This window comes from Aspergillus melleus, assembly GCF_016097325.1.
Source record: "Aspergillus melleus strain CBS 546.65 chromosome Unknown contig4, whole genome shotgun sequence".
Taxonomy (NCBI): domain Eukaryota; kingdom Fungi; phylum Ascomycota; class Eurotiomycetes; order Eurotiales; family Aspergillaceae; genus Aspergillus; species Aspergillus melleus.
In genome coordinates, this window is record NW_025763373.1 from 421,665 (window position 1) to 444,121 (window position 22,457).

Here is a 22,457-nt window from a genome sequence, read left to right on the forward strand (position 1 = left end):
GGGTTTTGTCGAAGGATGGCAATTGATCGATGCTGAGGATATGAGGTATCGACAAGTGAGAAGGATGGGTATCAGGCTGTCTTGCTAGAGAGCGGATACGGCGACCTAGCTGGCAGAGTGAAGATGTGGCGTGGTAAGAACGGTCAACTGTGAGTCTGGATGATGACCTATGCGTGAAAGGCAGGAGGAGGGCGATAAGAAGATATCAAGTAGCGTCGCAACAGCTCAAGCGCAACAGTGGCAACGTGACGTGACGTGAAGAAGATCAACAATAAGTCTATGAGCGAAGCCCAATCCAGCACAAAAAATCTGAAGCTGAAGGTGGAGGGCAAGCTCTCTTTTGAGAAGACAACAGCTTAGACTGTCAACAATAACAACAAGAGCGGTGATGGCAAAATGACGTGAAGAAATGCACTCAACAACGGGTACCTGAGAAGAGAACGATGCAGATAATGAGGATGAAGCAAGGCTCAACAGAGAAGAAAGGAGCTGAAGAAAAAGAAAAAGAACGAACGTCTGAAGACACGCTGACGTGAAAGACGATTTCCCAATTGCCAATACACTATCCAGAAACCTGAAAGGAAAACAGAAAAGAAGGATGAGGTTGCGTGGGATAGTGCGATCAACAAGCGAAGGAGACTGTAACATGAAGCAGAAGAAAAAAGCCCACTACAGAAGGTGTCCGACAAGATAAAACATCCTACTCTATCACTTCCTCTTGCTTTACCACTGGCATACCCGGTTAAAGATGAAAGTAGGTAAGGCATAGCCCCAAGTACCTTCTTCATCTCCATCTACATCTTCACAGCGACTCTATTGGCGCGTCACTATCATTCGCACACCAGGAGACGCTAATCCCATCTGGGCCTTGTTCATGGCAGCTGCACGGTGAATTTCCCCGGATGGACGTGAATTTGGATGCTTGCTGGTGTACACGCTCAGTGGGTACTCTGTTTGTCTTTCTTTCTGTATCGATTTGTGATACTGTGCACTAGAGGTACGGGAAATAGGCAAGTCGATTATTTCAACGGATATCAGTTTCCTATCTTGAACCATCCCCATCTTTTCTACGAATAATAGAAACACATTTCTATCCCAAGAAAGCAAACGCAGAAAGCCTCATGACAAATAGGAAAAAAAAAAAACAAAAAACATACTGAACTCATTCACATGAAAAAAATAATAACAACTACCTATGGGTACCTTAGATGGTTTGATATCAGACAGTAAAGAGCCCAGAATATCCTATTACCCTCCAATAGGGAATGCAGAGAGCTAAATGCTCGATCTTGTTCCAAGTTCCGATGATTAGTGACATACCCTACATGTATGAGTTTTCTCCACCCTTGAGCATAATAGGCATTATGCGAATTGATATGTAGTAGCAGAAGGAGGAGGAGAAGAAGAAGAAGAAGAAGGTGGTGGTACGTTCTTATCAATTCTACAACGAACTATCCCGCCCTAGCACCCAAGAATCAACGAACCATACAAGAAAGTTCTTCATTCTACTGCTCCATGGGACATACAACACGCTGACATTTTTAGATACATGCATTAACGACCTAGGGTATAAGGGATGGGTAAACCTTCATGTCTGGCAGCGAAGGATTCGACATCTGAATACGGAAGTCATGGAGCCTACGATCAAAGAGTCATGGACTACAAAGATACAGTAAAAAATAAAGGTAAAGAAATTCTCATTATCATAAATCATCATGAACATCAAATCATTACATCCCATGTAACAAGGCAGGTAACCAGACACCAACCATCAGACAGTTCGCTGATATCTGGCCACAAATGCATCCATCCATCCATGTATCAATTAGTCAATCAATCACTCAAAACCACCCATGAATCAAATCTCAAGAAACATGCGGGGACAGACAAAAGCAATGAGTAGACAGAAATTGCAAATCGAGATGGGTGAGCAATCCAGTCTGGAGAGGAGAGCATGTGAAGAAAAAGCAAAGCAAGTAACCTGAATTGATGACGAACAGAAATATCAAATACAGGGGAATCAAATCAAACTATTTCAAACAAAAGGAGTGACAGGTGAAGAGGACAGAAGTTTTATCACAACTTTGTCGGGTATATGCATGCCAAGCAAACAATGCTAGTAAAAAGGTAGCAGTATTCACCAGGTATAATAAAGACTCGGTTTCTTTTCTTGGCAGTAACAGGAATAATAGACATTCTGGAACCCCGGGTGGAGACAGGGACAGGGATTAAGATAGGGAAGGTCGTTTACTGGTCGGATCTTCCACGACGACGGAAAGGCGAGAAAATGGCACCGAAAAAGTTGACGAAGACGGCACGCAGAATCGTCTTCAACCAGCCATCAGCCTGGTTGTTCAAGGTGTAAGCCTGGACAGAGCGGTTCTGGCTCTGGGAGCGAGACTTGTCACCGTCCTGCTTGGCCACCTGCTTGTCCCCATCAGCCTCAATGGAAGCCGCAGGCTCGGCAGAAGTAGTGGGTTCAGTAGCAGCAGGTTCGGTAGGAGCAACAGGGTCGTTCGAGGTCGGTGCCTGAGCTTGCTGTTCCGGTTCCTTCACTGCAGGTTGCTGGGTTCCAGTAGGCTCGTCAGAGGTGCCATCCGCGGCAGGGACTGTTTGAATAGAGTCAGCTTCATCCACATGTCGGTCAGATGGTGTAAGAATTCTCTTACCCTTGGTCTCTGGCTTACCCTTTTTCTGGTCCTTGTCTTCAGTCTCGGACTTCTTGTCAGCGGAAGCAACAGCGGCTCCAGCGGCAACGGCGCCAACACCGACAGCAGCGGCAGCACCAGCAGCAATCACTTCAGGAGTCAGGACGCTGTCCTTTGATTCAGCAGGCTCCTCAGCGGCGTCCTCCTTCACAGGCTCGGTGGAATCCGTTTCGGGGGTGGGCTCAGCAACGGGTACCTCCTCCTGAGCGGGAGTCTCGGTGGTAGCAGCAGGGACAGGCTCTGCCTCTTGAGTCTCTTGAGCAGGAGTCGATTCTTCGGTGGGCTTGGTCTCTTCCGCAGCCTGAGTTTCCGGGGCCTGCTCGGTAACCGCTTCGGTGGCAGGCTCAGCCACTGGCTCGGGCACAGCTGGCGTCACCTTAGGAGCTTCAGTCACCTCAGCAACTTCGGCTTCCGTGTTGTTCTGGGTGGTCGATTCCTCCTGAGGCTCCTCAACAGCGACAGGCTTGGCAGGCTCTTCCGTCTCCGTCACAAGCTCGGCTGCAGGCACGGCCGCGGGAGTCTCAACAGCAAGCTCCTGGGTAGCGGGCTCCTCGATGATATCTTCCTTCTTGTCAGAGACATCGGTAATGGGAGCCTCGTCTTCCGCGGTGACTGGCTCCTCAGCAACTTCCTTGGGTGTCTCAGTAACCACTTCTTCGGTTTCGACCTTGGCGGTAGAATCTTCAGCAATTGGCTCCTCGGCTTTGGGCTCCTCGGCGGGTTTGGGGGCTTCTTCGGCTGGCTGCTCTTCCTGTTCGGTGGCGACAGGCTCCTCGACCTTGGCTTCTTCAACCTGAGGCTCTTCGATCTTAGGTTCGGCAGGTTCCTCAACCTTGGGTTCCTCGACCTTAACCTCCTCAACCTTGGCTTCTTCAACCTCGGGCTGTTCAACCTTAGATTCTTCAACCTGGGACTCCTCGATCTTAGGCTCCTCGACCTTAGGCTCCTCAGCCTTGGGCTCTTCCGTAACCGGCCCCTCAGCAGTGACTTCCTCGGCCTTGGGTTCTTCGACAGTCTCCTCAACCTTGGCTTCCTGAGCTTCAGGCAGCTTAACCTCGGGTTCCTCAATCTTGACATCTTCGGTCTTGACTTCGTGGAGTTCAGGTTCGCCGGCCTTGGTCTCCTCAACCTCAGGCTCCTTGACTTCGGGCTCCTTGACTTCGGGCTCTTCAGGCGTAGGCTCCTCGACCTTGGCCTCCTCAGTCTTGGGCTCTTCCAGCGTAGCTTGTTCAACCTGAGGCTCCTCAACCTCGGTCTTAGCCACTTCGGTAGTCTCCTCAGCCTTGGCCTCCTCAGCCTGGGGCTCTTCAGAAGCAGGCTCCTCGACCTTGGTTTCCTCCGCAACAAGATCAGCCTCCTTAGTAGGCTCCGACTCAGCAGGAACCTCCTTGGTAGCGGGCTCTTCAACGGAAACCTCCTTCGGCTCGTCCTTCACGGCCGATTCCTCGGTGGTCTGATCAACAGGAGCAGCCTCTTCCTTGGCCGGTTCCTCCTTGACGGGCTCCTCCTTGACGGGCTCCTCCTTGACGGGCTCCTCCTTGACGGGCTCCTCCTTGACGGGCTCCTCCTTGACGGGCTCCTCCTTGACGGGCTCCTCCTTGACGGGCTCCTCCTTGACGGGCTCCTCCTTGACGGGCTCCTCCTTGACGGGCTCCTCCTTGACGGGCTCCTCCTTGACGGGCTCCTCCTTGACGGGCTCCTCCTTGACGGGCTCCTCCTTGACGGGCTCCTCCTTGACGGGCTCCTCCTTGACGGGCTCCTCCTTGACGGGCTCCTCGACGGCAGGCTCGTCCTTGACAGGCTCCTCGACGGCAGGCTCGTCTTTGACAGGTTCCTCAACAGCAGGGGCCTCGGCCTCAGTCTCCTTGACAGGTTCCTCCTCCACAGACTTTTCAAGGGTCGATTCTTCAATGGTAGGCTGGACAGTTTCTTCAACGACGGGCTCCTTGGGCTCCTCAGCGGTCTCCGCGGCGACAGCGGCATCGGTCGATACCTCGGGCACCTTTTCTTCGGTGGCCTTCTCTTCGGAAGACGTCTCAGGAACAGCCTCCTCGACGGTAGGTTCCTCGACCACCTCCTTGGAGGCTTCGGGCTCGGCAGCGGGGGTTTCGGAGACCTGTTCTTGGGCGGTCTCCTCTACCTTGGATTCCTTGGCGGGCTCCTCGACAGTGGAAGCTTCGGCGGCAGGCTCTTCAACGACAGGTTCCTCTGTAACGGGCTCGGACTCCTGCACGGGTGCAGCCTCGGGAGTAGATTCCTGCACAGGCTCGGGAACAGCAGCCTCCTCGGTAGTCGACTCCTTTGGAGTTTCCTCGGACACTGGCTCCTCCTTAGCAGGCTCCTCGGTGACCTTCTCCTCTACCTTCTCTTCGGCAGACTCCTTGGGAGCTTCCACGGGAATCTCCTCCTCCGTGGGTTGCTGAACAGTCGGCTCCTCGGAAGCAGCCTGAGCCGGCTCGGCCTCCTTCACCTCTTCAGCAGAGGGTTTCTCAGTAGGCTCCTCAGCCACTGGCTTCTCTTCCTCGACAGCTGGCTTAGCGAGCTCCTCGGTCGCCTCTTCCGTTGACTTCTCGGTAGCTTCGGCGGCGGCGGGGGTTTCGGGCACAGACTCCTTCACCGGCTCTTCGGCGCCCGGGGCCTCAGTTGATTCCTTCGCGACCGTCTCTTCCGTGGAGGGTTCCTCCTTTGCGGTTTCGGTGGCGGGGTCCTCCGCGGGAGTCTCGGTCGAAGGCTTCTCGGTAGCTGGCTCCTCGGCAACACCGTTCACCTCCTTGACAGGCTCCTCGACGGCAGGCTCGGCTGTAACGGGTCCGTGGACAGTCTCGGAAACGGGTTCCTCGGCCTTTTCTTCAACGGCAGCCTCCTTGAGCTCTTCAACCGCAGGAGCTTCCTCAATCGGCTTCTCTTCGGCCTCCTCCTTCACGGGCTCCGCAGCAACCGCGGCCTCCACAGATGGCTGCTCATCGACAGACTCCTTGGCGGGTTCTTCGGCGACAGGTTCGGGCTCCTTGGGAGCTTCAGTGGCGGGAGCAGGCGTCTCCTCGACAGCCGGCGCTTCGGTCGATGGCTGCTCGACGGGAGCTTCCTCCTTGACTGGTTCCGGCAACTCCTTCTCGGCAACCGGCTCTTCCGGCTTAGGTTCGTCAACCGGCTTGTCCTCGGCGATGACCGGACCGCTGCTCTCTGTCGAAGGCTCCTCGGGTTCGGGCTTGTGCTCACCCTTCTCAACCGCCTTCTTCTCGACAACAGCGGGGACTTCCTCCGCCTTTTCGACGACCTCTTCCACCAGTTCGGGCTGGGACTCAGTCGGTTTCTCCGCCTCCACCGTCTCCGCCGTTCCGTTCACAGGTTCCGTCGTGGGATCTTGCGTAGCAGGCTCGACGTCATTGACCGCAGGGGCTGCGTCGCCATTCGAGACCGGCTCCTCAGGTTTCGACTCAATAACCGGCTCGGGCTTCTGTTCTTCAGCAGTGGGCTCCTCGACCGCAGCTTCCTTCTCCGCCGTGCCGTTGGTCTCGATGTGAGCGGACAGGTCCGCGGACTCCTTGGCGGGCTCCTCCGCCTTATCAGCGGTACCGTTTTCAACGGGCTTCTCCTCCGAAGCAGCGGCGGCGGGGGACTCGACGAGGAGGATGTTGTTCACGAGACCATCGTCACCGGGGGCTGTAGCGTAAAGCAAGTAAAATTAGCTCAGAGCATTCGAAGCAACACAAAAGAGCCAGGATCAAACATACCACTCTTGGCCGTCTCATCATGAAACCACGAGCCCTCGGGACCCTCTCGGAAGCGATACTGATATTTCCCGACGGGGACCTGCACGTCGCGATAGAACAGGTACTCAGTGGACGTGAGACCCTCGTCATCCTTGAACTCAACGGTCTTCACGGCCAATTCAAGCGGCTCCCATTTCGGATCGGAAAAGGAACCCGCGACGAAGATGATGGGAGAATCTGAGGGACGGCGCACGGAGAGGGTGACATTCTGGCTGATGGATTCAGCCATGATGAGGATGTGAGGGGGGAATTCAAGAAACAATGGAAACAAAAGTCGTAACAGTCGTTATGTGAAAGGCAGACGCAATCAATGAGATGAGGGGGAGGAAGATCTCACGAGACTTGATTTCTGGGTCAAGTCTGCAAAAAGTAAACAAAGACAAAGAAGCGTCAACAAACGAGCAAGCGGAAAATTGACAAAAGATAATAATGTACAGGAGGTGGCGGGGGTATTGGGAGGGCAACTAAAGAAGAAGAGAACCTCCCAAGTAGAAGAGGGGAAGGAGATGGAGAGGGTAGTTGTATGTGGTAGGAAGTAGGAGTAGATGGAAGAGGAAGAGGCAGAGAAGAGGATGAGGGGTAGACGAAGGAATTGATAAGGATGACGAGGAGATTGGTCCGTAGGGAAAGAGTAGCAAAAAGGGAGGAGGCAGAAGGAAGTCGACAGGCTCTTCCGTGTAGGACTACAGAAAAAAAAAAAAAAAAAAAAAAAGATGGAGCTCCGGTAGGGTTCCACTGCTGTAGGAAGTTAGACCAGTCGTAGGAGAAGCAACGACTCTACTAAGACTGTAGAAGTAACACTAACCCAGGCGGGGCAGTCGTTGTCCCAGTGACTACAAAAGTCGCCCGTTTTAAATTATCGTTTTATCATTTTATTCTTTTGAAAGACATCTCTCCTTATGTGGAATCCTCCCTCCGTAAATAATTCACTATAGAAGTTCCCCCTATACTCCGGATCGATAGTCGACGGAGTCACTCACATATGATACCCGCTATTCAGGGGCACCAGAACCCCCCGATCGCAGGACTGCAGAGCACGTACAGCATCCTCCAAGATATGACTAACTCTTCTCCTCCAAGATTTTCCGATTCTGCGAAAATGCGGTGAGTTGGCGCCATCGTGCAATCACCAATCACCGCCATGTCGGCCACTAGTCTTCCCTATTGAAGTTAGGGATGGGCGAGGAACTTGTTAGCCTGGCCATACTCCAGTGTCGGCTGATAACCAGACCAGAACAGAAAAAAATCTGATCAACGGATGAGGATGGAAGTCGAAAAGTGGACCGACCTACAGATGAGGGTCGAGGGAGCTTTTAGGGCGGTTTAGGGCGCTGGTGGCACCATTTAACGGTGGATCGGTGCCAGTTATGACGACGGTCATGTTCCCTTTTGATTCTTGATTGTTTATTTGCGATGGATTTGATCGGATTCATTATTATTGACTAGGATTCTATGAATGAATAGACAGTAGTATCGCGAATCAGTAAAGACTACACCGGAGTACAATTTCGATCGCATATTCCAAACCCTAACGGTGAGATCATCGGGCATGAATTGCATGAACCGCGGGAAGTGAGTCACTCGCCTCGTTAAGCATAATTTCTATTCAATTTCTTCTGCGCAATGGAATTGTGTCGGTGGATCTGGCAGAACCATGGATCCAACGGACGTTGCCCTCGGTAATTCCCAGGAACTGCACTTTCATAACAATCATCTGAAGGAAGAACGAGGTCTGCCCGACGAACTTTATTTGCATCTACTTGCATCTGTACTTCTTTCTGTGCGTGAGGCTTGTCTGGCCCGCCGGTTCGACTGGCTGCAGTTGCCAACTCATCGTCGATCGCCTGCCTGAATCCAGACTAAGCCGCGGCATTCTTCTGCACAAGGTCAAGAGGTTTCAATACTAGAAAATTAATCTGTCGGACATCAGTATGGTAGGTAAGGAGGAATTGGAAAACACAGGCCCATATATCGCCTCGCTAATTCACGCAATCTCGGGAAAGAAAATATTAAGAAACAAAAGCAAATGCCCGGATGAATGATGAATGCCCCTATAGCTCGACTCCAATTTCTCGGCAATCCAATAAATCCCGTGTAGAATGAAACGTGACGTAACAGAGGCCGTGAACTCGTAAACCATGCCATGTCGCTCGTATGGATCGCGCAAGGGATGCTAGAAAATAAAACAAAATGCAAAGGCCATATGCAAAACAGACCGAATTGAATGAGAGGGAATCACACAAAGTTTCAGTGGAAACGCATCAGAAGATCTCCAGATCTTCAAACTCCACCACCAAGCCGTCAGCCGTGTCGGGGCTGTCCATTGTCGGTCCGTTCATCATCTCCCACATCGTGTCGCTGCGAGTGAGACTATTCGGACGACTGGCATACACCCCCACGTGGATGAACTTGTCCTCAACCCCGTAGAAGAACCAGGTCACCTCGCGCAGCTTCTTCCACGTGCTGCTGACGGCACTCGGCGTGCGGGCATAAGGCGACGCCGACGGGACCTGATACCAGATCCAGAGCGCGTGGCCGATGCGCTCCAGTTTGATGCGCAGCGAATGCTGAGTCGATGCCGGTGCCGCCTCCGACAGGTTCAGGGGGGACAGGCACCAATCAGCCCCGTCAGCCGTGGCGCTGACCGACGAGGCGTTCACCGTCCCCGACGAGAATTCCATCCCCGCCTTGACCCATTTGCAGGGGCGCGCTGGGGACAAGGGACCGCCGTGGCTGGACCGAGTCTCTGGCGCCAACGGGACGCTTTCCGACGAAAATGACTGGGGGGCAGCGCCGGCAAAAATGACCAGCCCTCCCTGGTCCCATTCCATCTCCCAGTCCGCACTGACGGTGACTTCGGCCACCACAAATGGGTTCCGAAGCGACGTAAACACAATGGGCGCCGTCGAAGTGTCGCCATTGGGGGGTTTGCGCCAGAGGTCAGTGTTGGGACCGGCGGTGAGGGTGAAGTATTCCATACATCGAGGCAGAGAAAAGGACGACGGCAGGTTCAACGCCGTGAATGATGAGCCGTCCGGAGGCATTTTGACCGATTGATAACTGGCTGAGCAGCGTAATCTGATCCGGCAGATTCTCACCACGGGTTTCCAACAGCGCGATAGAAGCTAGGGATACCAAAAGCAAAAGGCGAACTAAAGGAAGCTTTCGTTTGAAGTAAAACCAAGCTCTTCCGAGAACTGACAGGTTAGGATCACCACTGAATCAGTGCCGATGGTTCTCCCCCGTATTTGGGTCTGCAGTCGTGCTTTTAAAACCCTAGACCGGCGCAAATGCAAACATCCGAATCACCTCGGTCGTAAAACGAACCCCGATTGATGTCCAGAAGAGAAACAAATTAAGGGGTAAAAGGAAGGTGACCGACAAGTGGGCGGAGGATGGTTGACTCTTTCCTCTAAGCCCTTCGAAGCAAGGGCGTTCACCTTATCAAGGACCGGCTTCAACTGGAATTCAGTACTTCCTTTCTGGATTCACTCATGAAGGGAGTAACACGGCCCCAGATCGGGGAAGGTCAAAACGATCAGGTCGGGATCGGAGAGACGAAGCACAAGTCGATTGGGGGAAGAATTATGGTCAGGCCTCTGGGATGTGATGTGATGATATTCGGCAATCACCGCGAGGAGCGTACGTCAGTCAATCCGAGGGTTTGTCAAACATCAAGAAAGGAGTGTGGGAGAGTGAGAGAGCGAGGGTATGCGCAGAGGAATCGTCAGGAAATAAAATGAGGCCGACAGGTTTCGCCCTACCGAGCACACTTATAGTCAAGCGAAGTGCAGTCACGATGGGTGGCCCCTGATCTGGGCACAAAAGTCAGGAGTCGACGATGTCCACCCGAACCAACGCGCTGGAATTTCTTCTTCTTATCTCACGTAGACTTTTTTCATCTTCTCTTTTCATGTCTTTGTCTGTGTCTCATTTCTCTTTTTCTATAATTTCTTTGTATTCATGTTTTCATCTTTTTTATTGCTTTTCTTTTCAAGGGATTTAGAATTTCTTCTCTGTAATGTCCTTTTCTTTTCTTTTTTCATTTTGCCCAAGAATGTGCGTTCGCTACGGTCGATTCCTGGAGGCGTGGCATTGGCAGCGATGATTTGTTGTTCAGGGCTGCTTCTGCAGCGAATGCAGGCCAGTTCAGGAGTGGCGGGTCCCATCCTGCAGCTTGGGAGAGACAACAAACACGGTGGAGGACCTTCAACCAGGGCAGCTGAAACAGATGGCGAAAAGTCCCAGACTCTGTCAGCTGAAGCTGATGAAGACCGTCGCTCTCCAGAACGTGGATGGAGGATGGATTCTTGTTCCGTTTGCCACTCCGCGATGCTTGGTCGCTGCTACGGAACTCGTGGGCAGTGCTCCGGTTTATCAGCTTACCCTCTGTTCGCATGGTCTGACTCGTCGGTCTCCCTCCTGGTCGGGTGTTAGTGAGATGGCGCCAGATTTTGACCTCGCCAGTCTTAGGCTGCGTCTCTCACATCCATGTGAAAAGCGATGGCTTGGACTCCCCTAGTCAGCCTGACGAATTTCATCGCCTTTGTGACCAGTCCAACCAGTCGCATGCATGTCAATCTCGATCGTGTGGAGGCCTTCTGTCCCCTCCAATCCGCCGTCTAGGCCGGGATTTAGGACGCGATGAACCTGCAGCTGAAGAATCCTAGCTGGACGCAATTGCAACGGCCCCGTATCCCTCCGTAAAACCATGACTGATGACAGGCATGACGTTCTCGCGATCCGAGAGCCTAACCACGTCTTGCATCCTAGCATGTCGGATCTCCGGATCCCACAGGTACCGTCCACACGGACAGCGACCATGAGCTAGCAGGGACACCCACATCGTGCATCCGTCGGTTAGCTACTGTCGAGTATCCTTCGTTCGTGGCCAATCCTGCGGCGGATGTCTGCTTGGCCAATCCTACCCTGCTGGCAATTCAACTTGTCTAGACCAGGCTCATATGTACTATCGGCCTTTTGCTTTTTCTGTGCCTGGTCTTTGGTCCGGAGAGTACTTTGTGCAGGATGATGCCGTTGATAGTAACCGGCCTGCTCCGACTTTGGTGGAGTACGCTGTCAACCATCGCAGACGCAGAACTCCACAAATCACATGGCGACCAGCACCGTTGGCATCACAAATAGAGATCGACATCCACGTACTGCAATGTGGAAATCCCTCGAGCCATGGGCGGGGGCATCCGGCCGATCCCCAATCTTTGCACGCAGTTCCCATGGGTTTCCATGGCGTGCATCACAACATCACTGTATTCACTGCGATAAGTAAGGCTAAATGATACACTACAGAGTATTAAGTTTCCTCTCTGGCCGATTATGCGATCGATGGGTCATCCGTCTCCCCATTAAGCTTTGGAGTCCGGTTCGCGCAAGAACTCTGAACTATCAACAATTATGCTGCCCGTGTCGATCCTTCCATTCCCATATTTGAAACCCCACGGGTCACGGCTAACGCAAACGACCTTTCACGCTTGGATGGTGCGATCCTGTCTTCCCCCAGATGTCTCACTCCATCTCTTTCTTTCCTTGGCTTCCTTGTCAACCGCCATCATGGCTCCGTGGCGCAGATCAACAGCCTTCAGCGAGAGTCTACTGTTTTCCCCGGATAGCTACAATCACAATTCATGGGTTGCGGATATCCACCTGCTCAGGTCGGATCTAGGCCCGCTGCCATACACCACCGTCTGGCTGGTCTCGGAGTTTCTGATCCTCGTAGCCTTGCTCGTTTTCTTTCCGGGGGCTTGCACGATCAAACAGTCTTCATGCGGTGCAACGGCGCTGTTTCCGTCCCTGGCGGTGATCGGGTCTCTCGTTTCCTACATCCTGTAAGTGGCTGCGAACATGCCAGAATCTATTGTACTATTGTGTCAACGCAGCTACCTACTCGTACATCGTGCTAAACAATCACCCAGCTCGCAGATCCTCTCCGTCATTCTCCTGCTTGTTTACTTTCTTGAAGCTACTGTAAAGCAAAGCTACGTGATCGCGGGAATCTTGCAGATGATATTTCGGCTCCTTGCGCTGCTGCTGCTATACTACGCATTGTACCAGGTTATTCTCGAAGCCCTCGAGCGCGTTTCCTTTCCGGCGGGGCTTTTCACCCTCGTTAAAAGAGGCCACCTGGGAGTTCTTGGTGTGCTTTCCATAGTTATTACTGCGAATTTTGCCCTGCGGATCGTGTCGGTTGGCAGGGCAGTGGAGGGCACCGATGCCGGTATAGTGGCCCATGACAACCGACTGACTACATCACGGGTCATCCTCTTCATGATCATCTCTTTGGAGGTATTGCTCTGGGTGGTCTTTTACATCTTCACATCGTCCTCTAGCTCCGAATTGCTGGACAGTCAAGTATCTGGCCCTTTACCTGCTCCCCCCTCCCCGCGCTCGCAATGAGATAGCATGGAGTCCTAATCTTCCCTAGGCCCGATCCATCTCTCTCGTCACCTCTGCTCTCTCCTACCTCATTCTCACTCTCACTTCGGCAATCGGAACCATTCGCTACGTGTACCTCCACGTCCCAGAGCCCGGATACGTCAATGCCGCCTGCGCACTGGTCGAATTCTTCAGCATAGTCGGCATCTACACCGGTCTTACTATTTACTGGATTCAAATCGAGAGAGACGAGGAAGCTATCTCAATACGTAATCGTTTGCGTAGTCGACACTCCTCAGAAAGAAAGCCCTACATCACCTATCGGCCTTCCATCGGAGAGGTCTTGAGTGGGCCGGGTTATTCGAACAAGGTCGGAGGGACTGATGGGACGTGGAAGGGGAGTTCGGAGGAGGCGTATATGTCGGGAGGTATATAGTAAACATTTACTTACTGGTTGCACTTCTCGGTAGGTATTGGAGAGCCGTGCGTTATGTGATACGGAGAGGTTATTCTGTTCGTTATGTGATATACCTTATTTGATGGCATTTTCTCAATATTTCGAAGCCTGAGAATGAAGTGTCCACACGATAATGATAGCGATCGCAGACAGATAACAACAACAAAAGTGTGATTCTAGGACAGTTCTTCAATAAACAAGCTGACAGATTCAGATAATGTATGTGAGGACCCTCTACTTTTTAGTTGGCTAACTAGTATATAGACGCATATATAGAATGATCCAATTCTAGAAGTACTCAATCATTCGACTTGCTTCTCTCTCGGATCATAAGAAAATCCAAGTATATTACAGAGTATCCAAAAGATAGAATAATATAAAATCACATTTCCTCTGAAACTAGAATAAATAGAAAGGGTAGAAGAAAAAGACAAATGACGCAACCGAATCCTCGAAAGCGGTGGCAGATCCCACCAACCAAACTAACCAAATCGAGCACCACCACCATCTATCATCCATCAACCATCTACCAAGCACCTATACACACCCTATCCCCTTCATATCCATCTTTCTACTCTCACCTCCCCACCCCTCCACCAACCCAAATCAGCAAACACCAAAGAAAGAAAAAAAAAGAAAGAAAACAAATATGGTCTGCTCGAAATGCCAAAAGAAACTCAAATCAACCGAGCTAGCGACGCCCGGCGTAAAACGCAAATCAGAAATGTACTACGGCTCGCCATCGACCTCGGTAGGCGGCGGTGCCGGTGCCAGCTCTAGCAAGTCGAAACCTACGTTGGGGAATACGGGTGTTGGGAAGGTTTGTATATCCATTCATATAAGCGTGCATGCATATTTACATGCTCGTCTTCCTCTTCTCGTTCAGCTTTAATCCGCTGGGAGATATATGGTTGTAGTAAGCATGCTGACCAACTAATTAGAGTAAACTCCTCAGCTCCAAAGCCAAGAATCCCTACGCGGCGTACGCGTCGTCCTGCGAGCTATGCAAGACCAAGACGGAGCAAGGGAAGAAGTATTGTCAGCGGTGTGCGTATCAGAAGAATGGTGAGTCTTTCACCTCCCTCCTTCCCTCTCTTCTGCTCTGCCGTCTCTCTATGTCGGAAGATGTTGCGGTTTCCAGGTTGAAATAGAGTTGATTATGTGTCTAGCGTGCCCGATGTGTGGGAAGAGTTTGGCTGCAAAGGCATCGAAAGATCAGCCTGTTGTGCAGGGGCAGAAGTTTAATTTGAAGTAATTCGATTGTATTGTGTTTGTTACTGTTACTATTTATGCTACGTTGATAATTATAAGACCACATGGTGGGTTGTTCGGGTCTGGGATGGCGGGCGTTGGGTGCTATAAATCAACTTGAACTACGTTTTCTAGTCTATTCAGTCTGTCTACACTACATAAATTCGTACTGATAAACCCAAAAATGATATCAAAAACAAAATAAAGCTAGTTATACAATACATGACCATACCTATAAGTATATGCAACCCACCTGGTCTGTATACCAGACCCATCTGCTGAACCAAATCGCTAAACAGTTCTATCGGTACATTTCACCGTATCCAACTGCCCCACTAAAGCCTCTCTCTAACAAATCCTCATATTCACGTATTTACCGCTCAGCCAGCATGTTCTTAATGCTAGCGTAGTACTGAGCCCGAACGTACTTCGCAATCTCCTCCTTGGTCAACCACTTGAAACTCTGCAGGTTCTGCACGTTGGCAGACAGATCCGCCTGGCCGGCCATGATGCGCGCCTTCATGTAGAAGGTCTTCTCGCCGAGGTGTTCGATGCCGTTGGCCTCGTCGATGTGCGGCTTGCGGTTGTTGTAGACGTAGTGGCCGACGGGGTGGTAGCCCACCATCCAGGTGTTCATGTTCACGCCGGCGGTCTGGGCGAGGGTACGTTCGGCGGCCTATTCAATTCAAGTTAGTCACACCACTCCTAAAGTTCACAGGTTCCCCAGGGGGGGGGCTAAGAAAACCCAGGTATAACTCACCAATCGAAGAGTCTCGTCCGTCTCCACCGGAGAGCTAGGAAGCTTCCAATAACCCTCCTTCGACTGCACGAGCAGATACAGCGTGCGCTGCAACGCACGGTTCAGACTCGTCTGATCCCCCTTCTCATCGGCCTCCGTCACTCGGGAGAACGGTCTCGGGATCTCCTCTTTCTTACTAGTGTCCTGGGAGGTAGCGTTGGCGGTGGCCTCGGCGTCCTGGACGAGCATCTCGACCTGGTGCTCCGGCTCGGACTCGACGGCGCCGACGAGCAGCTCATCGTTCCACGCGTCCTTGGAGTAGGCGTTGTACTTGCCGACGTCACGCGCAGGGGTCTGGCGGTCCCGGATCTTGCGCTTCCAGTCCTCGTCGGCGGGGGTGCCGCGCTTGAAGTAGAAGTATTTGGTGAAGGGGAGGGCCAGACGCTCGTTGAGACGTCGCTGGTAGAAGTAATACGCCTTCTCGAACGGCGTCAGGTCGCGGGTGAGCTGGGGCGGACGGGACAGGACCACGCCGGCGTTGATGGTGTAGGTGGGCTTCAGGACGGGGAAGGGGACGGAGGCGGCCGACGAGGAAGAGGTGGATTCGGTGGTGGGAGCAGCAGCGGAGGAGGCATAGCTGCGGCGAACGAGGGTTTCTTGACAGCTTCTGCACACTCGGGGGTCGGCGATGGAAGGCCCTGTTGTTGTGTAAGTCAGTAATTGCCCAGGAAGGAAGTACAATTGGATGGTTTAATCAACATACTCAATACTGAGGCTATGCGCCTGGCGCCATTGGCTCCTGAAGACATCTCCGTTGAACAGGGACCGTGTTGCGGGTTGCTGGTCAACAGTTCAGATACCTTTTCCCGATAATTGATTGCAAGAAAAGTTGGCGGTCACCTGTCTTGAGCCGTCGGAGGCGCTAGTCCGAAGGGGGATTGGCGGTACACGTGACTCCTGCGTCCCTTTTTCTTCCCGAAAAATTTCCCGCCGCGATCTTTCCTTTCTCTTTCTTCTCACGGCACCTTTTCCTTATCATCACTGCGTTATGCTACTCCCACGACCAGTCGATCATTTACCGGTGCTCAGAGTGAGTACTTGGCGGCTATTTCGCTAGCAGTACCTTCTTTACGTCCAAGGTGTACTGTTAGATAGATGCTGCATACATTCCTTACTGCCATTGCGGTATGGACTAGCTAGTTGTATGATTTCGTAGAAAATACTGGGTTATTGCTAGGGCGCCGCTCGCTAGATATGAAAGATATCTACGGGTTCCCTACATGGCAAACACTCTCCTCCGTGCCAAACACGCGGAGCTTGTTGCTGTAAACGGTCCAGAACTCAGCGCCGCTCCGAGGGATCAAATGTCCTTTGCTAGCTTTCCCGGCTGCTTCGTCCCGCCGAATCTTTTGATCCTCGCTGGCAAGATCGCGGTCGGCGTCTCCAACCTCGTCGATTCCCAGCACATCAAACCTTGTGGGAAGATCAATGTCCCCGGTTTTCTTAGCACTGCGTTTCTGCTTCGAACCCTGTCTGTTGGGCTGGCTTTGTGGGTTCGTGGATTTGGCTGTCTCGGACACGCCGCCGTCACGAAGCTGCGCAGAAAGCTTGATGAATACCTGAGCCGTGAGCAGACTATCGTAGCCTGCTTCATGTTGGTTTTTCCGGCCATTATATTTGGCATGCTGATGGTGTATTTCTAACCCAACCATTAGTCCATATCGCATCGGGGGAGCAGGTAGGCTGACTGATTTTGGGTGTTGCAGTTTGCAACAGCTTCTCATTGATCTCACTCAGTGAGGACCGAGGAATGATAGACCCGCAGTTATGCGTAGCTAAGTATTTCGTGTCGACCAACACCGGAAACATCTTATGGACCATGCTCTGAAAGTCCTGAACGCTTTCCGGCAGCGGCCCAAAAAAACACCGGCAGAAGTATACCAAATCGACGAAGAGATTGTGGCCAACCAGTACAGGCCGGTGTGTTTGCAATTTCTGTTTCATTTTCTCCGAAAACATCTTGAGCGAGGCTTGTGAGTTCACAGCTGTAGATGTGGACATCGTGCTTCGAAAACAGTAGGGATCAAGACGCGAGAGATCGCCGCCTGCCAGCGCTTCCGCCACCCATCTGAACCCGGTTTCTTGTGATATTCGTTCTCGGGTTCGCTTCATTCGTTGCTCACGAACCGCTTTCTCGCGTGCTTCGTCGTATTCAATGATCTGAATGAAGGTGGGGTGGCTGATTGTCACCAGTGATGGGTATTCTACTTCTATAAGTTGATGCACGAGTCTTTTCCGGTAGTTGTTCAACGTTGACGGCATCAACTTGGTGTCATCATCCATAGTATCACGACTAGGCGGCGGGATGTTGAGGTACGATTCACGGTCCTATAGATAGTTAGGACAGTCATGAATAATCCGGGGTATGCACCTACTTTACCAAGAGCAAGCCAGTCCTTGACCAGCTTTCGAACTGCCTGGACGAACTCAATAGAGTCATGCTCTGTCTCTTTAACCTCCATAACTGCGTGAGATTTTGTCCGGTTGAATCTCGCCGAAGCTTTGGCCATGGCTATGTCCTCTTCCTCCCGAGACAGATATCGAACACCATCATTGTACAGCGAGTTCAAAGAAAACTGATTCTGAAGCAGGAACTCCATGGCTGTTTCAGACATTAGCTTGCATCTCCTCAGCGTACACCACGAGACACAGACCGCTACTTTGGAAGCTGATATCCCTTTCTACGTCCAACTTTTGATCGATGTTCGGATTCAGGTATAAATTATAAGGTCGGAGTGTATAAGTTGCTAGGAGACCTATCAACACAATTCCCAGGATATGTACAGCATAACAGAGTCTACCTTTCTTGATATCTTCATGGCCAACAGTGAGGCCGATTTGCACGATCCTGTATTTATCGGTACACTTCCTGTACTCATCATACCGTTGTTGTAGAGTGGGTTTCCCACCTCCACTAGACGGTGCTGAATTGGTGGTAGGAATTCCTGAGAATTCGCAATCTATCGACACGAAGTGACAGGTTGCTAGATCATCTAGGAGCCTGGGAAGGTGGAAAGCAAATGTTCCGGCGGTGATGTCCATTTTGTCTGTTGGTTTGCAATAGCAGAGCCAGTCAAGTCATGAATTCAATCGAAGCGATGAAACCAAAGGCGATCGATCCGATGTAGGTCTGCTACTCATGAAGTCAAGACTGCATGGAAGAGCTTAGTCCGGGTGATTGATTCGGTCTGCGTGAGATTGAATAAGAGTTCATAGTTGAATAGACAGCACTTTCGAAGTACGGATGATTTTTCCAAAATAAGCTAGATGTCAGGTGGAAGTTTCACCAAGATTGGTGTTTGTGAGATGAATCTCAGGATCGTTGGAAGTTGTTGTTCCAACCTGAGCGGAGAAGCGACTGTCCCGTGACATCAGACCCCCGGATTAGATCCAGAACGGCCGAGCCGAGGGAAAACGAACCCCGACTTTAGTGTCAACGCTGTCTCCTCCAACCTCCCTCCGCACTCGCATTGCTCCTCTTTCTGCTTTTCTTTATCCCGATACCGACACTGATCTTCCCTCCCGAGCATTCCACTGTCTCGGTCATCGCTCCGGATTGATTCATCACATTCCTCTTTCCGCTCGCTGGCGGTGAAACAATGGCCGACAATATGTCAGCGTCCCAGTCGCAACTCGCCTCCTCCACATCGTCTCTTTCGCCCTCGAAACTCTGCTCCAAAACCTACAAGAAAGCCTCGCAGCTGTATCTCACGCGTCGGTTACAAGAATCTCTGACGGCCCTGGAGCCTGTCATCACGCCCAATCGATCGGCCGAGGACCAGCAGTATTCCAATGGCGACGATTCAACGGCACCCATTGCGACCGCCCCCGCCACGTGGAGGATTAAAGTGTGGAATCTATACATTACCCTCTTGAGCACCATACTTGATCTGGGACCCGAGGAAGGGAAGCAATTATTTGGTCAGAAAGAATGGAAGGCGATTTCGACCAAGGTCCGAGAGGGGGAAATTTGGGAGACCGTTCTCCAAACGGGCTACAAAGGTCTAGAGGGGTCGGTCGACGCGGAGGTCGTATACAATCTGTGAGTAGGTTCCTATTGACACTTTGTGAGTAGTGCTAATGCGATGCTTTTGATAGAGCCACGTTATTACTCAATCACTCTCCCTCGCAAACGCTGAACCAGCAACGACTTGAAACCTACCTCTCCTCGTATGGCCAGCCAAACCTAGATATCGCCGAGCACATGCAGAACTCCCCCAATGGCTCGCAGAAGTCCCGCGCACGCCCGAACGGCGGCACCGACACCCCGAAAGACCTCGCCGCTCGGGTCAGGATCATCGAGCTCTTTACGCTGCACGTGCTTCCCCGCAACGAGGAATGGGACTATGCGAGCGAGTTCATCAACCTGAGCGAGGTCCTCGACGAAGAACGCAAGGAGCTCTTTCTACAAACTCTCGACGGACTCAAGGAGGAGCGGGAGCAAGGAGAGCTACGCGCCGCGGCGCTCCAGCGGGAAAAAGATGCCGAGATGGAGCGACAAATGCGCGAAGCCGAGCGCGAAAGAGCGGAGGAGGCCGCTGCGGCAGAAAGCGCACAGAAGAATCACGGTCGCAATCACAGCGAGGTGGACTATGGCATCGAGAAACCCAACCCGAATGGCAGCCCCAAGGCGCGGGGAAAGCAGACAAGCAGCAAAGGCAGTGGCTCGTCACGAACTGCGTTCTCGCCGCCCGGGTCGAAGAACGTGAAAAGACCCGAGAAGCCCGAGTCCCGGGCCAAACGGACACGGGCGTTCACGAACGTGCTGCGCAATCTTCTGCAATACATCTCCAAGTCTATCGCCGGGAATCCCCTGTCTTTTGCTCGCACGCTATTATTCATGCTCGGCTTGGTTGTGGCTCTAAGCCGAGAGAACGTGCGGGAGCGGATCCGGAGGATCACAGGGTCTGGATGGCAAAAGATCAAGGGGACTGTGGGGATGGGCGTGAAAGTGAGCTATATTTAACGTATCTCTTTTCTTTTCTCTTCTCTTTCTGTCATTGTTCCCATTCTTTTCTTGGACTCAGACTACGGACTGGATTTTGGCCATGGTTATCATCACACTTATTGCTATTAGACTGGATGCACAGGTCAACATGTTACATAGGAGTATCCTTTCATTTTACAAATTCTCTGTACAATGTTTGCATGTGAAGAATTCTTAGAATAGCATCTGCAGGACTGCCCACGGTATCTCTCATCCATCCACATATATCCATAAATCATAAACGCATCACCCATCATATAACACACACGACTATTACCGTCTAGACTCTAGATCCCTCCCAAATCACGGCGCGATCAAACCACCCCATCTCCACCTCTCACTCCAGTCCCCTCATGCTCACACTGATCCTCACTCTCACCTTCATCCCCCTTCTCCTTCTCACCCACTCTCCCCCTCCACCTCCCAAGCACATGCACAAAGAAATGCGCCACGCAAATCTGCTCCGTCGTATACAACAACACAGGCACAGACGTCTTCGCCTTAACCACCAGATCCAAAGGCGTCCACATCGCATAAAGCAACGGAATACCAAGCGCGGTGCTCTTCGCGGGACCACAGAAGCACACAGCGATGGTTTCCTCGGGCGAGATGCGTTTGAAGATGGAGACTCGTTTGCTGTCTCCGAGTCCGAGATTGCAGAGGACGCGAGGCGGACGACACAGGATGAAGCAGAGAGCCGTGAGGAAGACGTAAAGGGCGATGTTGAAGAGGACGACGAAGATGATGCTTCGGGCGGAAAGAGTCTGGAGGGCGCCGGTGGCGAAGCAGGAGGAGAATGTTGTCCTGTTTTTTGGGGCAGTCAGTTTATATGATATGAGATGGAGTCGGGAGGGATTAGACTCGGTAGGTAGAGGAATTGGAACCGAGCATACCAAACCAACAACAACATACAAACCGTCCCGATCTTCGGGATGCGATAACGCTGCAACACTCTCGCCGTGGGATCCGGCCAAGTCCACCGCACCAACTGGCCCACGACTAGCGGCAACAAGACACTGAGACCCAACTGCTTGAACACGTCGCGATACATATCCTGCAGATCGCCGTCGCCGTGCCTCCAGGTCTCGAACTCGGGGCGGTCCGGCAGCACCGTGACCGTCCAGGCAGCGGTGATGAACGGACCCAGGAGATTAGCCAACAGCACCTCGACAAGGGCCGCGGCCTCGTCTCCGCCCGCGGAGCGAGTCATGACTACATTCGAGGCGATGGTGGTAGGGATGCACGCGGTGAAGATATACCCGGCCAGCAAGGCCCGGTCGATATGGGCGTGCGGATCGCCGGCCAAGATGGCGTGCACGACGGCGAGCATGAGGGCGGGGATGAAGAGGAAGGAAAAGGCCTGGACGAGAAGATGCAGACGCCAGTTGAGCATGTGCAGGAAGAGTTTCTGGCGCGGAATGCTAAGGCCCGAGATCAAGAAGATGAGGGCCATGGCGCCATACAGAATGCTGTATTCGGAGCGGATCACGCCGCCGTGTTTGGCGACGTTGGGGAAGTAGTAGGCCAGGACGCAGGCGACGCCCATGCCAATGAGAAGCCATTGGTGGAGGATGAAGCGAAGGGTGGATTTGGAGAGCTGTTTGAGCTTGCTGGGCGGTGGTTCTGTCGTCGTCGTACGATCTGGGTTGTCGATGGTGGTTTGGTCTGGGGGGTTGGTATCCGGGGCGATTTTCGAGCCCATGGTGTCGCTTCACGGCGGCTGACTGGTGGCGAGAGAGAAATCGACTTGAGGCAGCGGATGTATTCATTTCATGTAGAGAAAGCGGTGGTGTCTCTCGCGATTCGAGAGCACTGCAGGCAAGGAATTCATCCCTGCGGATGAAAAACCGACAGCAAAAGTCGCCATGCTAGCGTAGCGACGGACTTAAGAAAAAAGAAAGATCGGATCAAATCCGATGTTCTGATAGACCGCTGATATGACGAATGATCGATAAGTGTTCTTGAGCGATCTTGAGGATGATCATTGACTTCTTAATCCATTGGTCGAGGGTTGAAGGACGGAAATTCCATTAGGCTGTTTTTTCTGCCAGGCGTATATAATGAACCTGTTTAAAAGGTACTCGTTAGGGAC

At 52.2% G+C, this 22,457-nt stretch overlaps 8 protein-coding genes across 8 annotated transcripts; 3 read left to right on the top strand and 5 right to left on the bottom strand.

Annotated features, from left to right (window-relative positions):
- Nucleotides 1-2,247: 2,247 nt before the first annotated feature.
- LDX57_007078 (PT repeat family protein) lies at nt 2,248-6,710 on the bottom strand (the record flags this gene model as incomplete). Its single annotated transcript, XM_046088803.1, has 3 exons — nt 2,248-2,609; nt 2,670-6,371; nt 6,443-6,710. The coding sequence occupies 3 exons, from the start codon at nt 6,708-6,710 to the stop codon at nt 2,248-2,250; spliced, it is 4,332 nt and encodes a 1,443-aa protein (XP_045944773.1).
- A 2,032-nt stretch (nt 6,711-8,742) lies between these two features.
- Nucleotides 8,743-9,525, bottom strand: LDX57_007079 (uncharacterized protein; the record flags this gene model as incomplete). The annotated part of the gene is made up of 1 exon (XM_046088804.1): nt 8,743-9,525. One exon carries the CDS (start codon nt 9,523-9,525, stop codon nt 8,743-8,745), a length of 783 nt encoding a protein of 260 aa, XP_045944774.1.
- Nucleotides 9,526-12,049: 2,524 nt separating this feature from the next.
- Nucleotides 12,050-13,307, top strand: LDX57_007080 (uncharacterized protein; the record flags this gene model as incomplete). The annotated part of the gene is made up of 3 exons (XM_046088805.1): nt 12,050-12,324; nt 12,412-12,847; nt 12,921-13,307. 3 exons carry the CDS (start codon nt 12,050-12,052, stop codon nt 13,305-13,307), a joined length of 1,098 nt encoding a protein of 365 aa, XP_045944775.1.
- Nucleotides 13,308-14,052: 745 nt separating this feature from the next.
- Nucleotides 14,053-14,583, top strand: LDX57_007081 (cysteine-rich PDZ-binding protein; the record flags this gene model as incomplete). Its single annotated transcript, XM_046088806.1, has 3 exons — nt 14,053-14,148; nt 14,270-14,393; nt 14,498-14,583. The coding sequence occupies 3 exons, from the start codon at nt 14,053-14,055 to the stop codon at nt 14,581-14,583; spliced, it is 306 nt and encodes a 101-aa protein (XP_045944776.1).
- A 369-nt stretch (nt 14,584-14,952) lies between these two features.
- LDX57_007082 (mitochondrial 54S ribosomal protein mL46) lies at nt 14,953-16,127 on the bottom strand (the record flags this gene model as incomplete). The annotated part of the gene is made up of 3 exons (XM_046088807.1): nt 14,953-15,255; nt 15,340-16,016; nt 16,082-16,127. The coding sequence occupies 3 exons, from the start codon at nt 16,125-16,127 to the stop codon at nt 14,953-14,955; spliced, it is 1,026 nt and encodes a 341-aa protein (XP_045944777.1).
- A 221-nt stretch (nt 16,128-16,348) lies between these two features.
- LDX57_007083 (CAF1 family ribonuclease) lies at nt 16,349-18,624 on the bottom strand. The gene is made up of 4 exons (XM_046088808.1): nt 18,180-18,624; nt 18,033-18,125; nt 17,754-17,980; nt 16,349-17,706 (listed from the first exon to the last, which is right to left on the bottom strand). The coding sequence occupies exons 1-4, from the start codon at nt 18,418-18,420 to the stop codon at nt 16,990-16,992; spliced, it is 1,278 nt and encodes a 425-aa protein (XP_045944778.1). The 5' UTR covers nt 18,421-18,624; the 3' UTR covers nt 16,349-16,989.
- Nucleotides 18,625-18,705: 81 nt separating this feature from the next.
- Nucleotides 18,706-20,738, top strand: pex26. Its single transcript, XM_046088809.1, has 2 exons — nt 18,706-19,420; nt 19,477-20,738. Exons 1-2 carry the CDS (start codon nt 18,978-18,980, stop codon nt 20,342-20,344), a joined length of 1,311 nt encoding a protein of 436 aa, XP_045944779.1. The 5' UTR covers nt 18,706-18,977; the 3' UTR covers nt 20,345-20,738.
- RCH1 (uncharacterized protein) lies at nt 20,680-22,067 on the bottom strand (the record flags this gene model as incomplete). The annotated part of the gene is made up of 2 exons (XM_046088810.1): nt 20,680-21,169; nt 21,259-22,067. The coding sequence occupies 2 exons, from the start codon at nt 22,065-22,067 to the stop codon at nt 20,680-20,682; spliced, it is 1,299 nt and encodes a 432-aa protein (XP_045944780.1).
- Between the last annotated feature and the right edge of the window lie 390 nt (nt 22,068-22,457).

Excerpts from the sequence above, each read along its gene's own strand:
- LDX57_007083 (XM_046088808.1), bottom strand. The coding sequence starts at position 18,420 with ATGGACATCACCGCCGGAACATTTGCTTTCCACCTTCCCAGGCTCCTA. Across the intron at positions 18,126-18,179 it reads CCATGAAGATATCAAGAAAG|CAACTTATACACTCCGACCT; the intron begins GTAGACTCTGTT and ends TAGGTCTCCTAG. Across the intron at positions 17,981-18,032 it reads TATCAGCTTCCAAAGTAGCG|CCATGGAGTTCCTGCTTCAG; the intron begins GTCTGTGTCTCG and ends TGTCTGAAACAG.
- pex26 (XM_046088809.1), top strand. The coding sequence starts at position 18,978 with ATGGCCGACAATATGTCAGCGTCCCAGTCGCAACTCGCCTCCTCCACA. Across the intron at positions 19,421-19,476 it reads GCGGAGGTCGTATACAATCT|AGCCACGTTATTACTCAATC; the intron begins GTGAGTAGGTTC and ends TGCTTTTGATAG.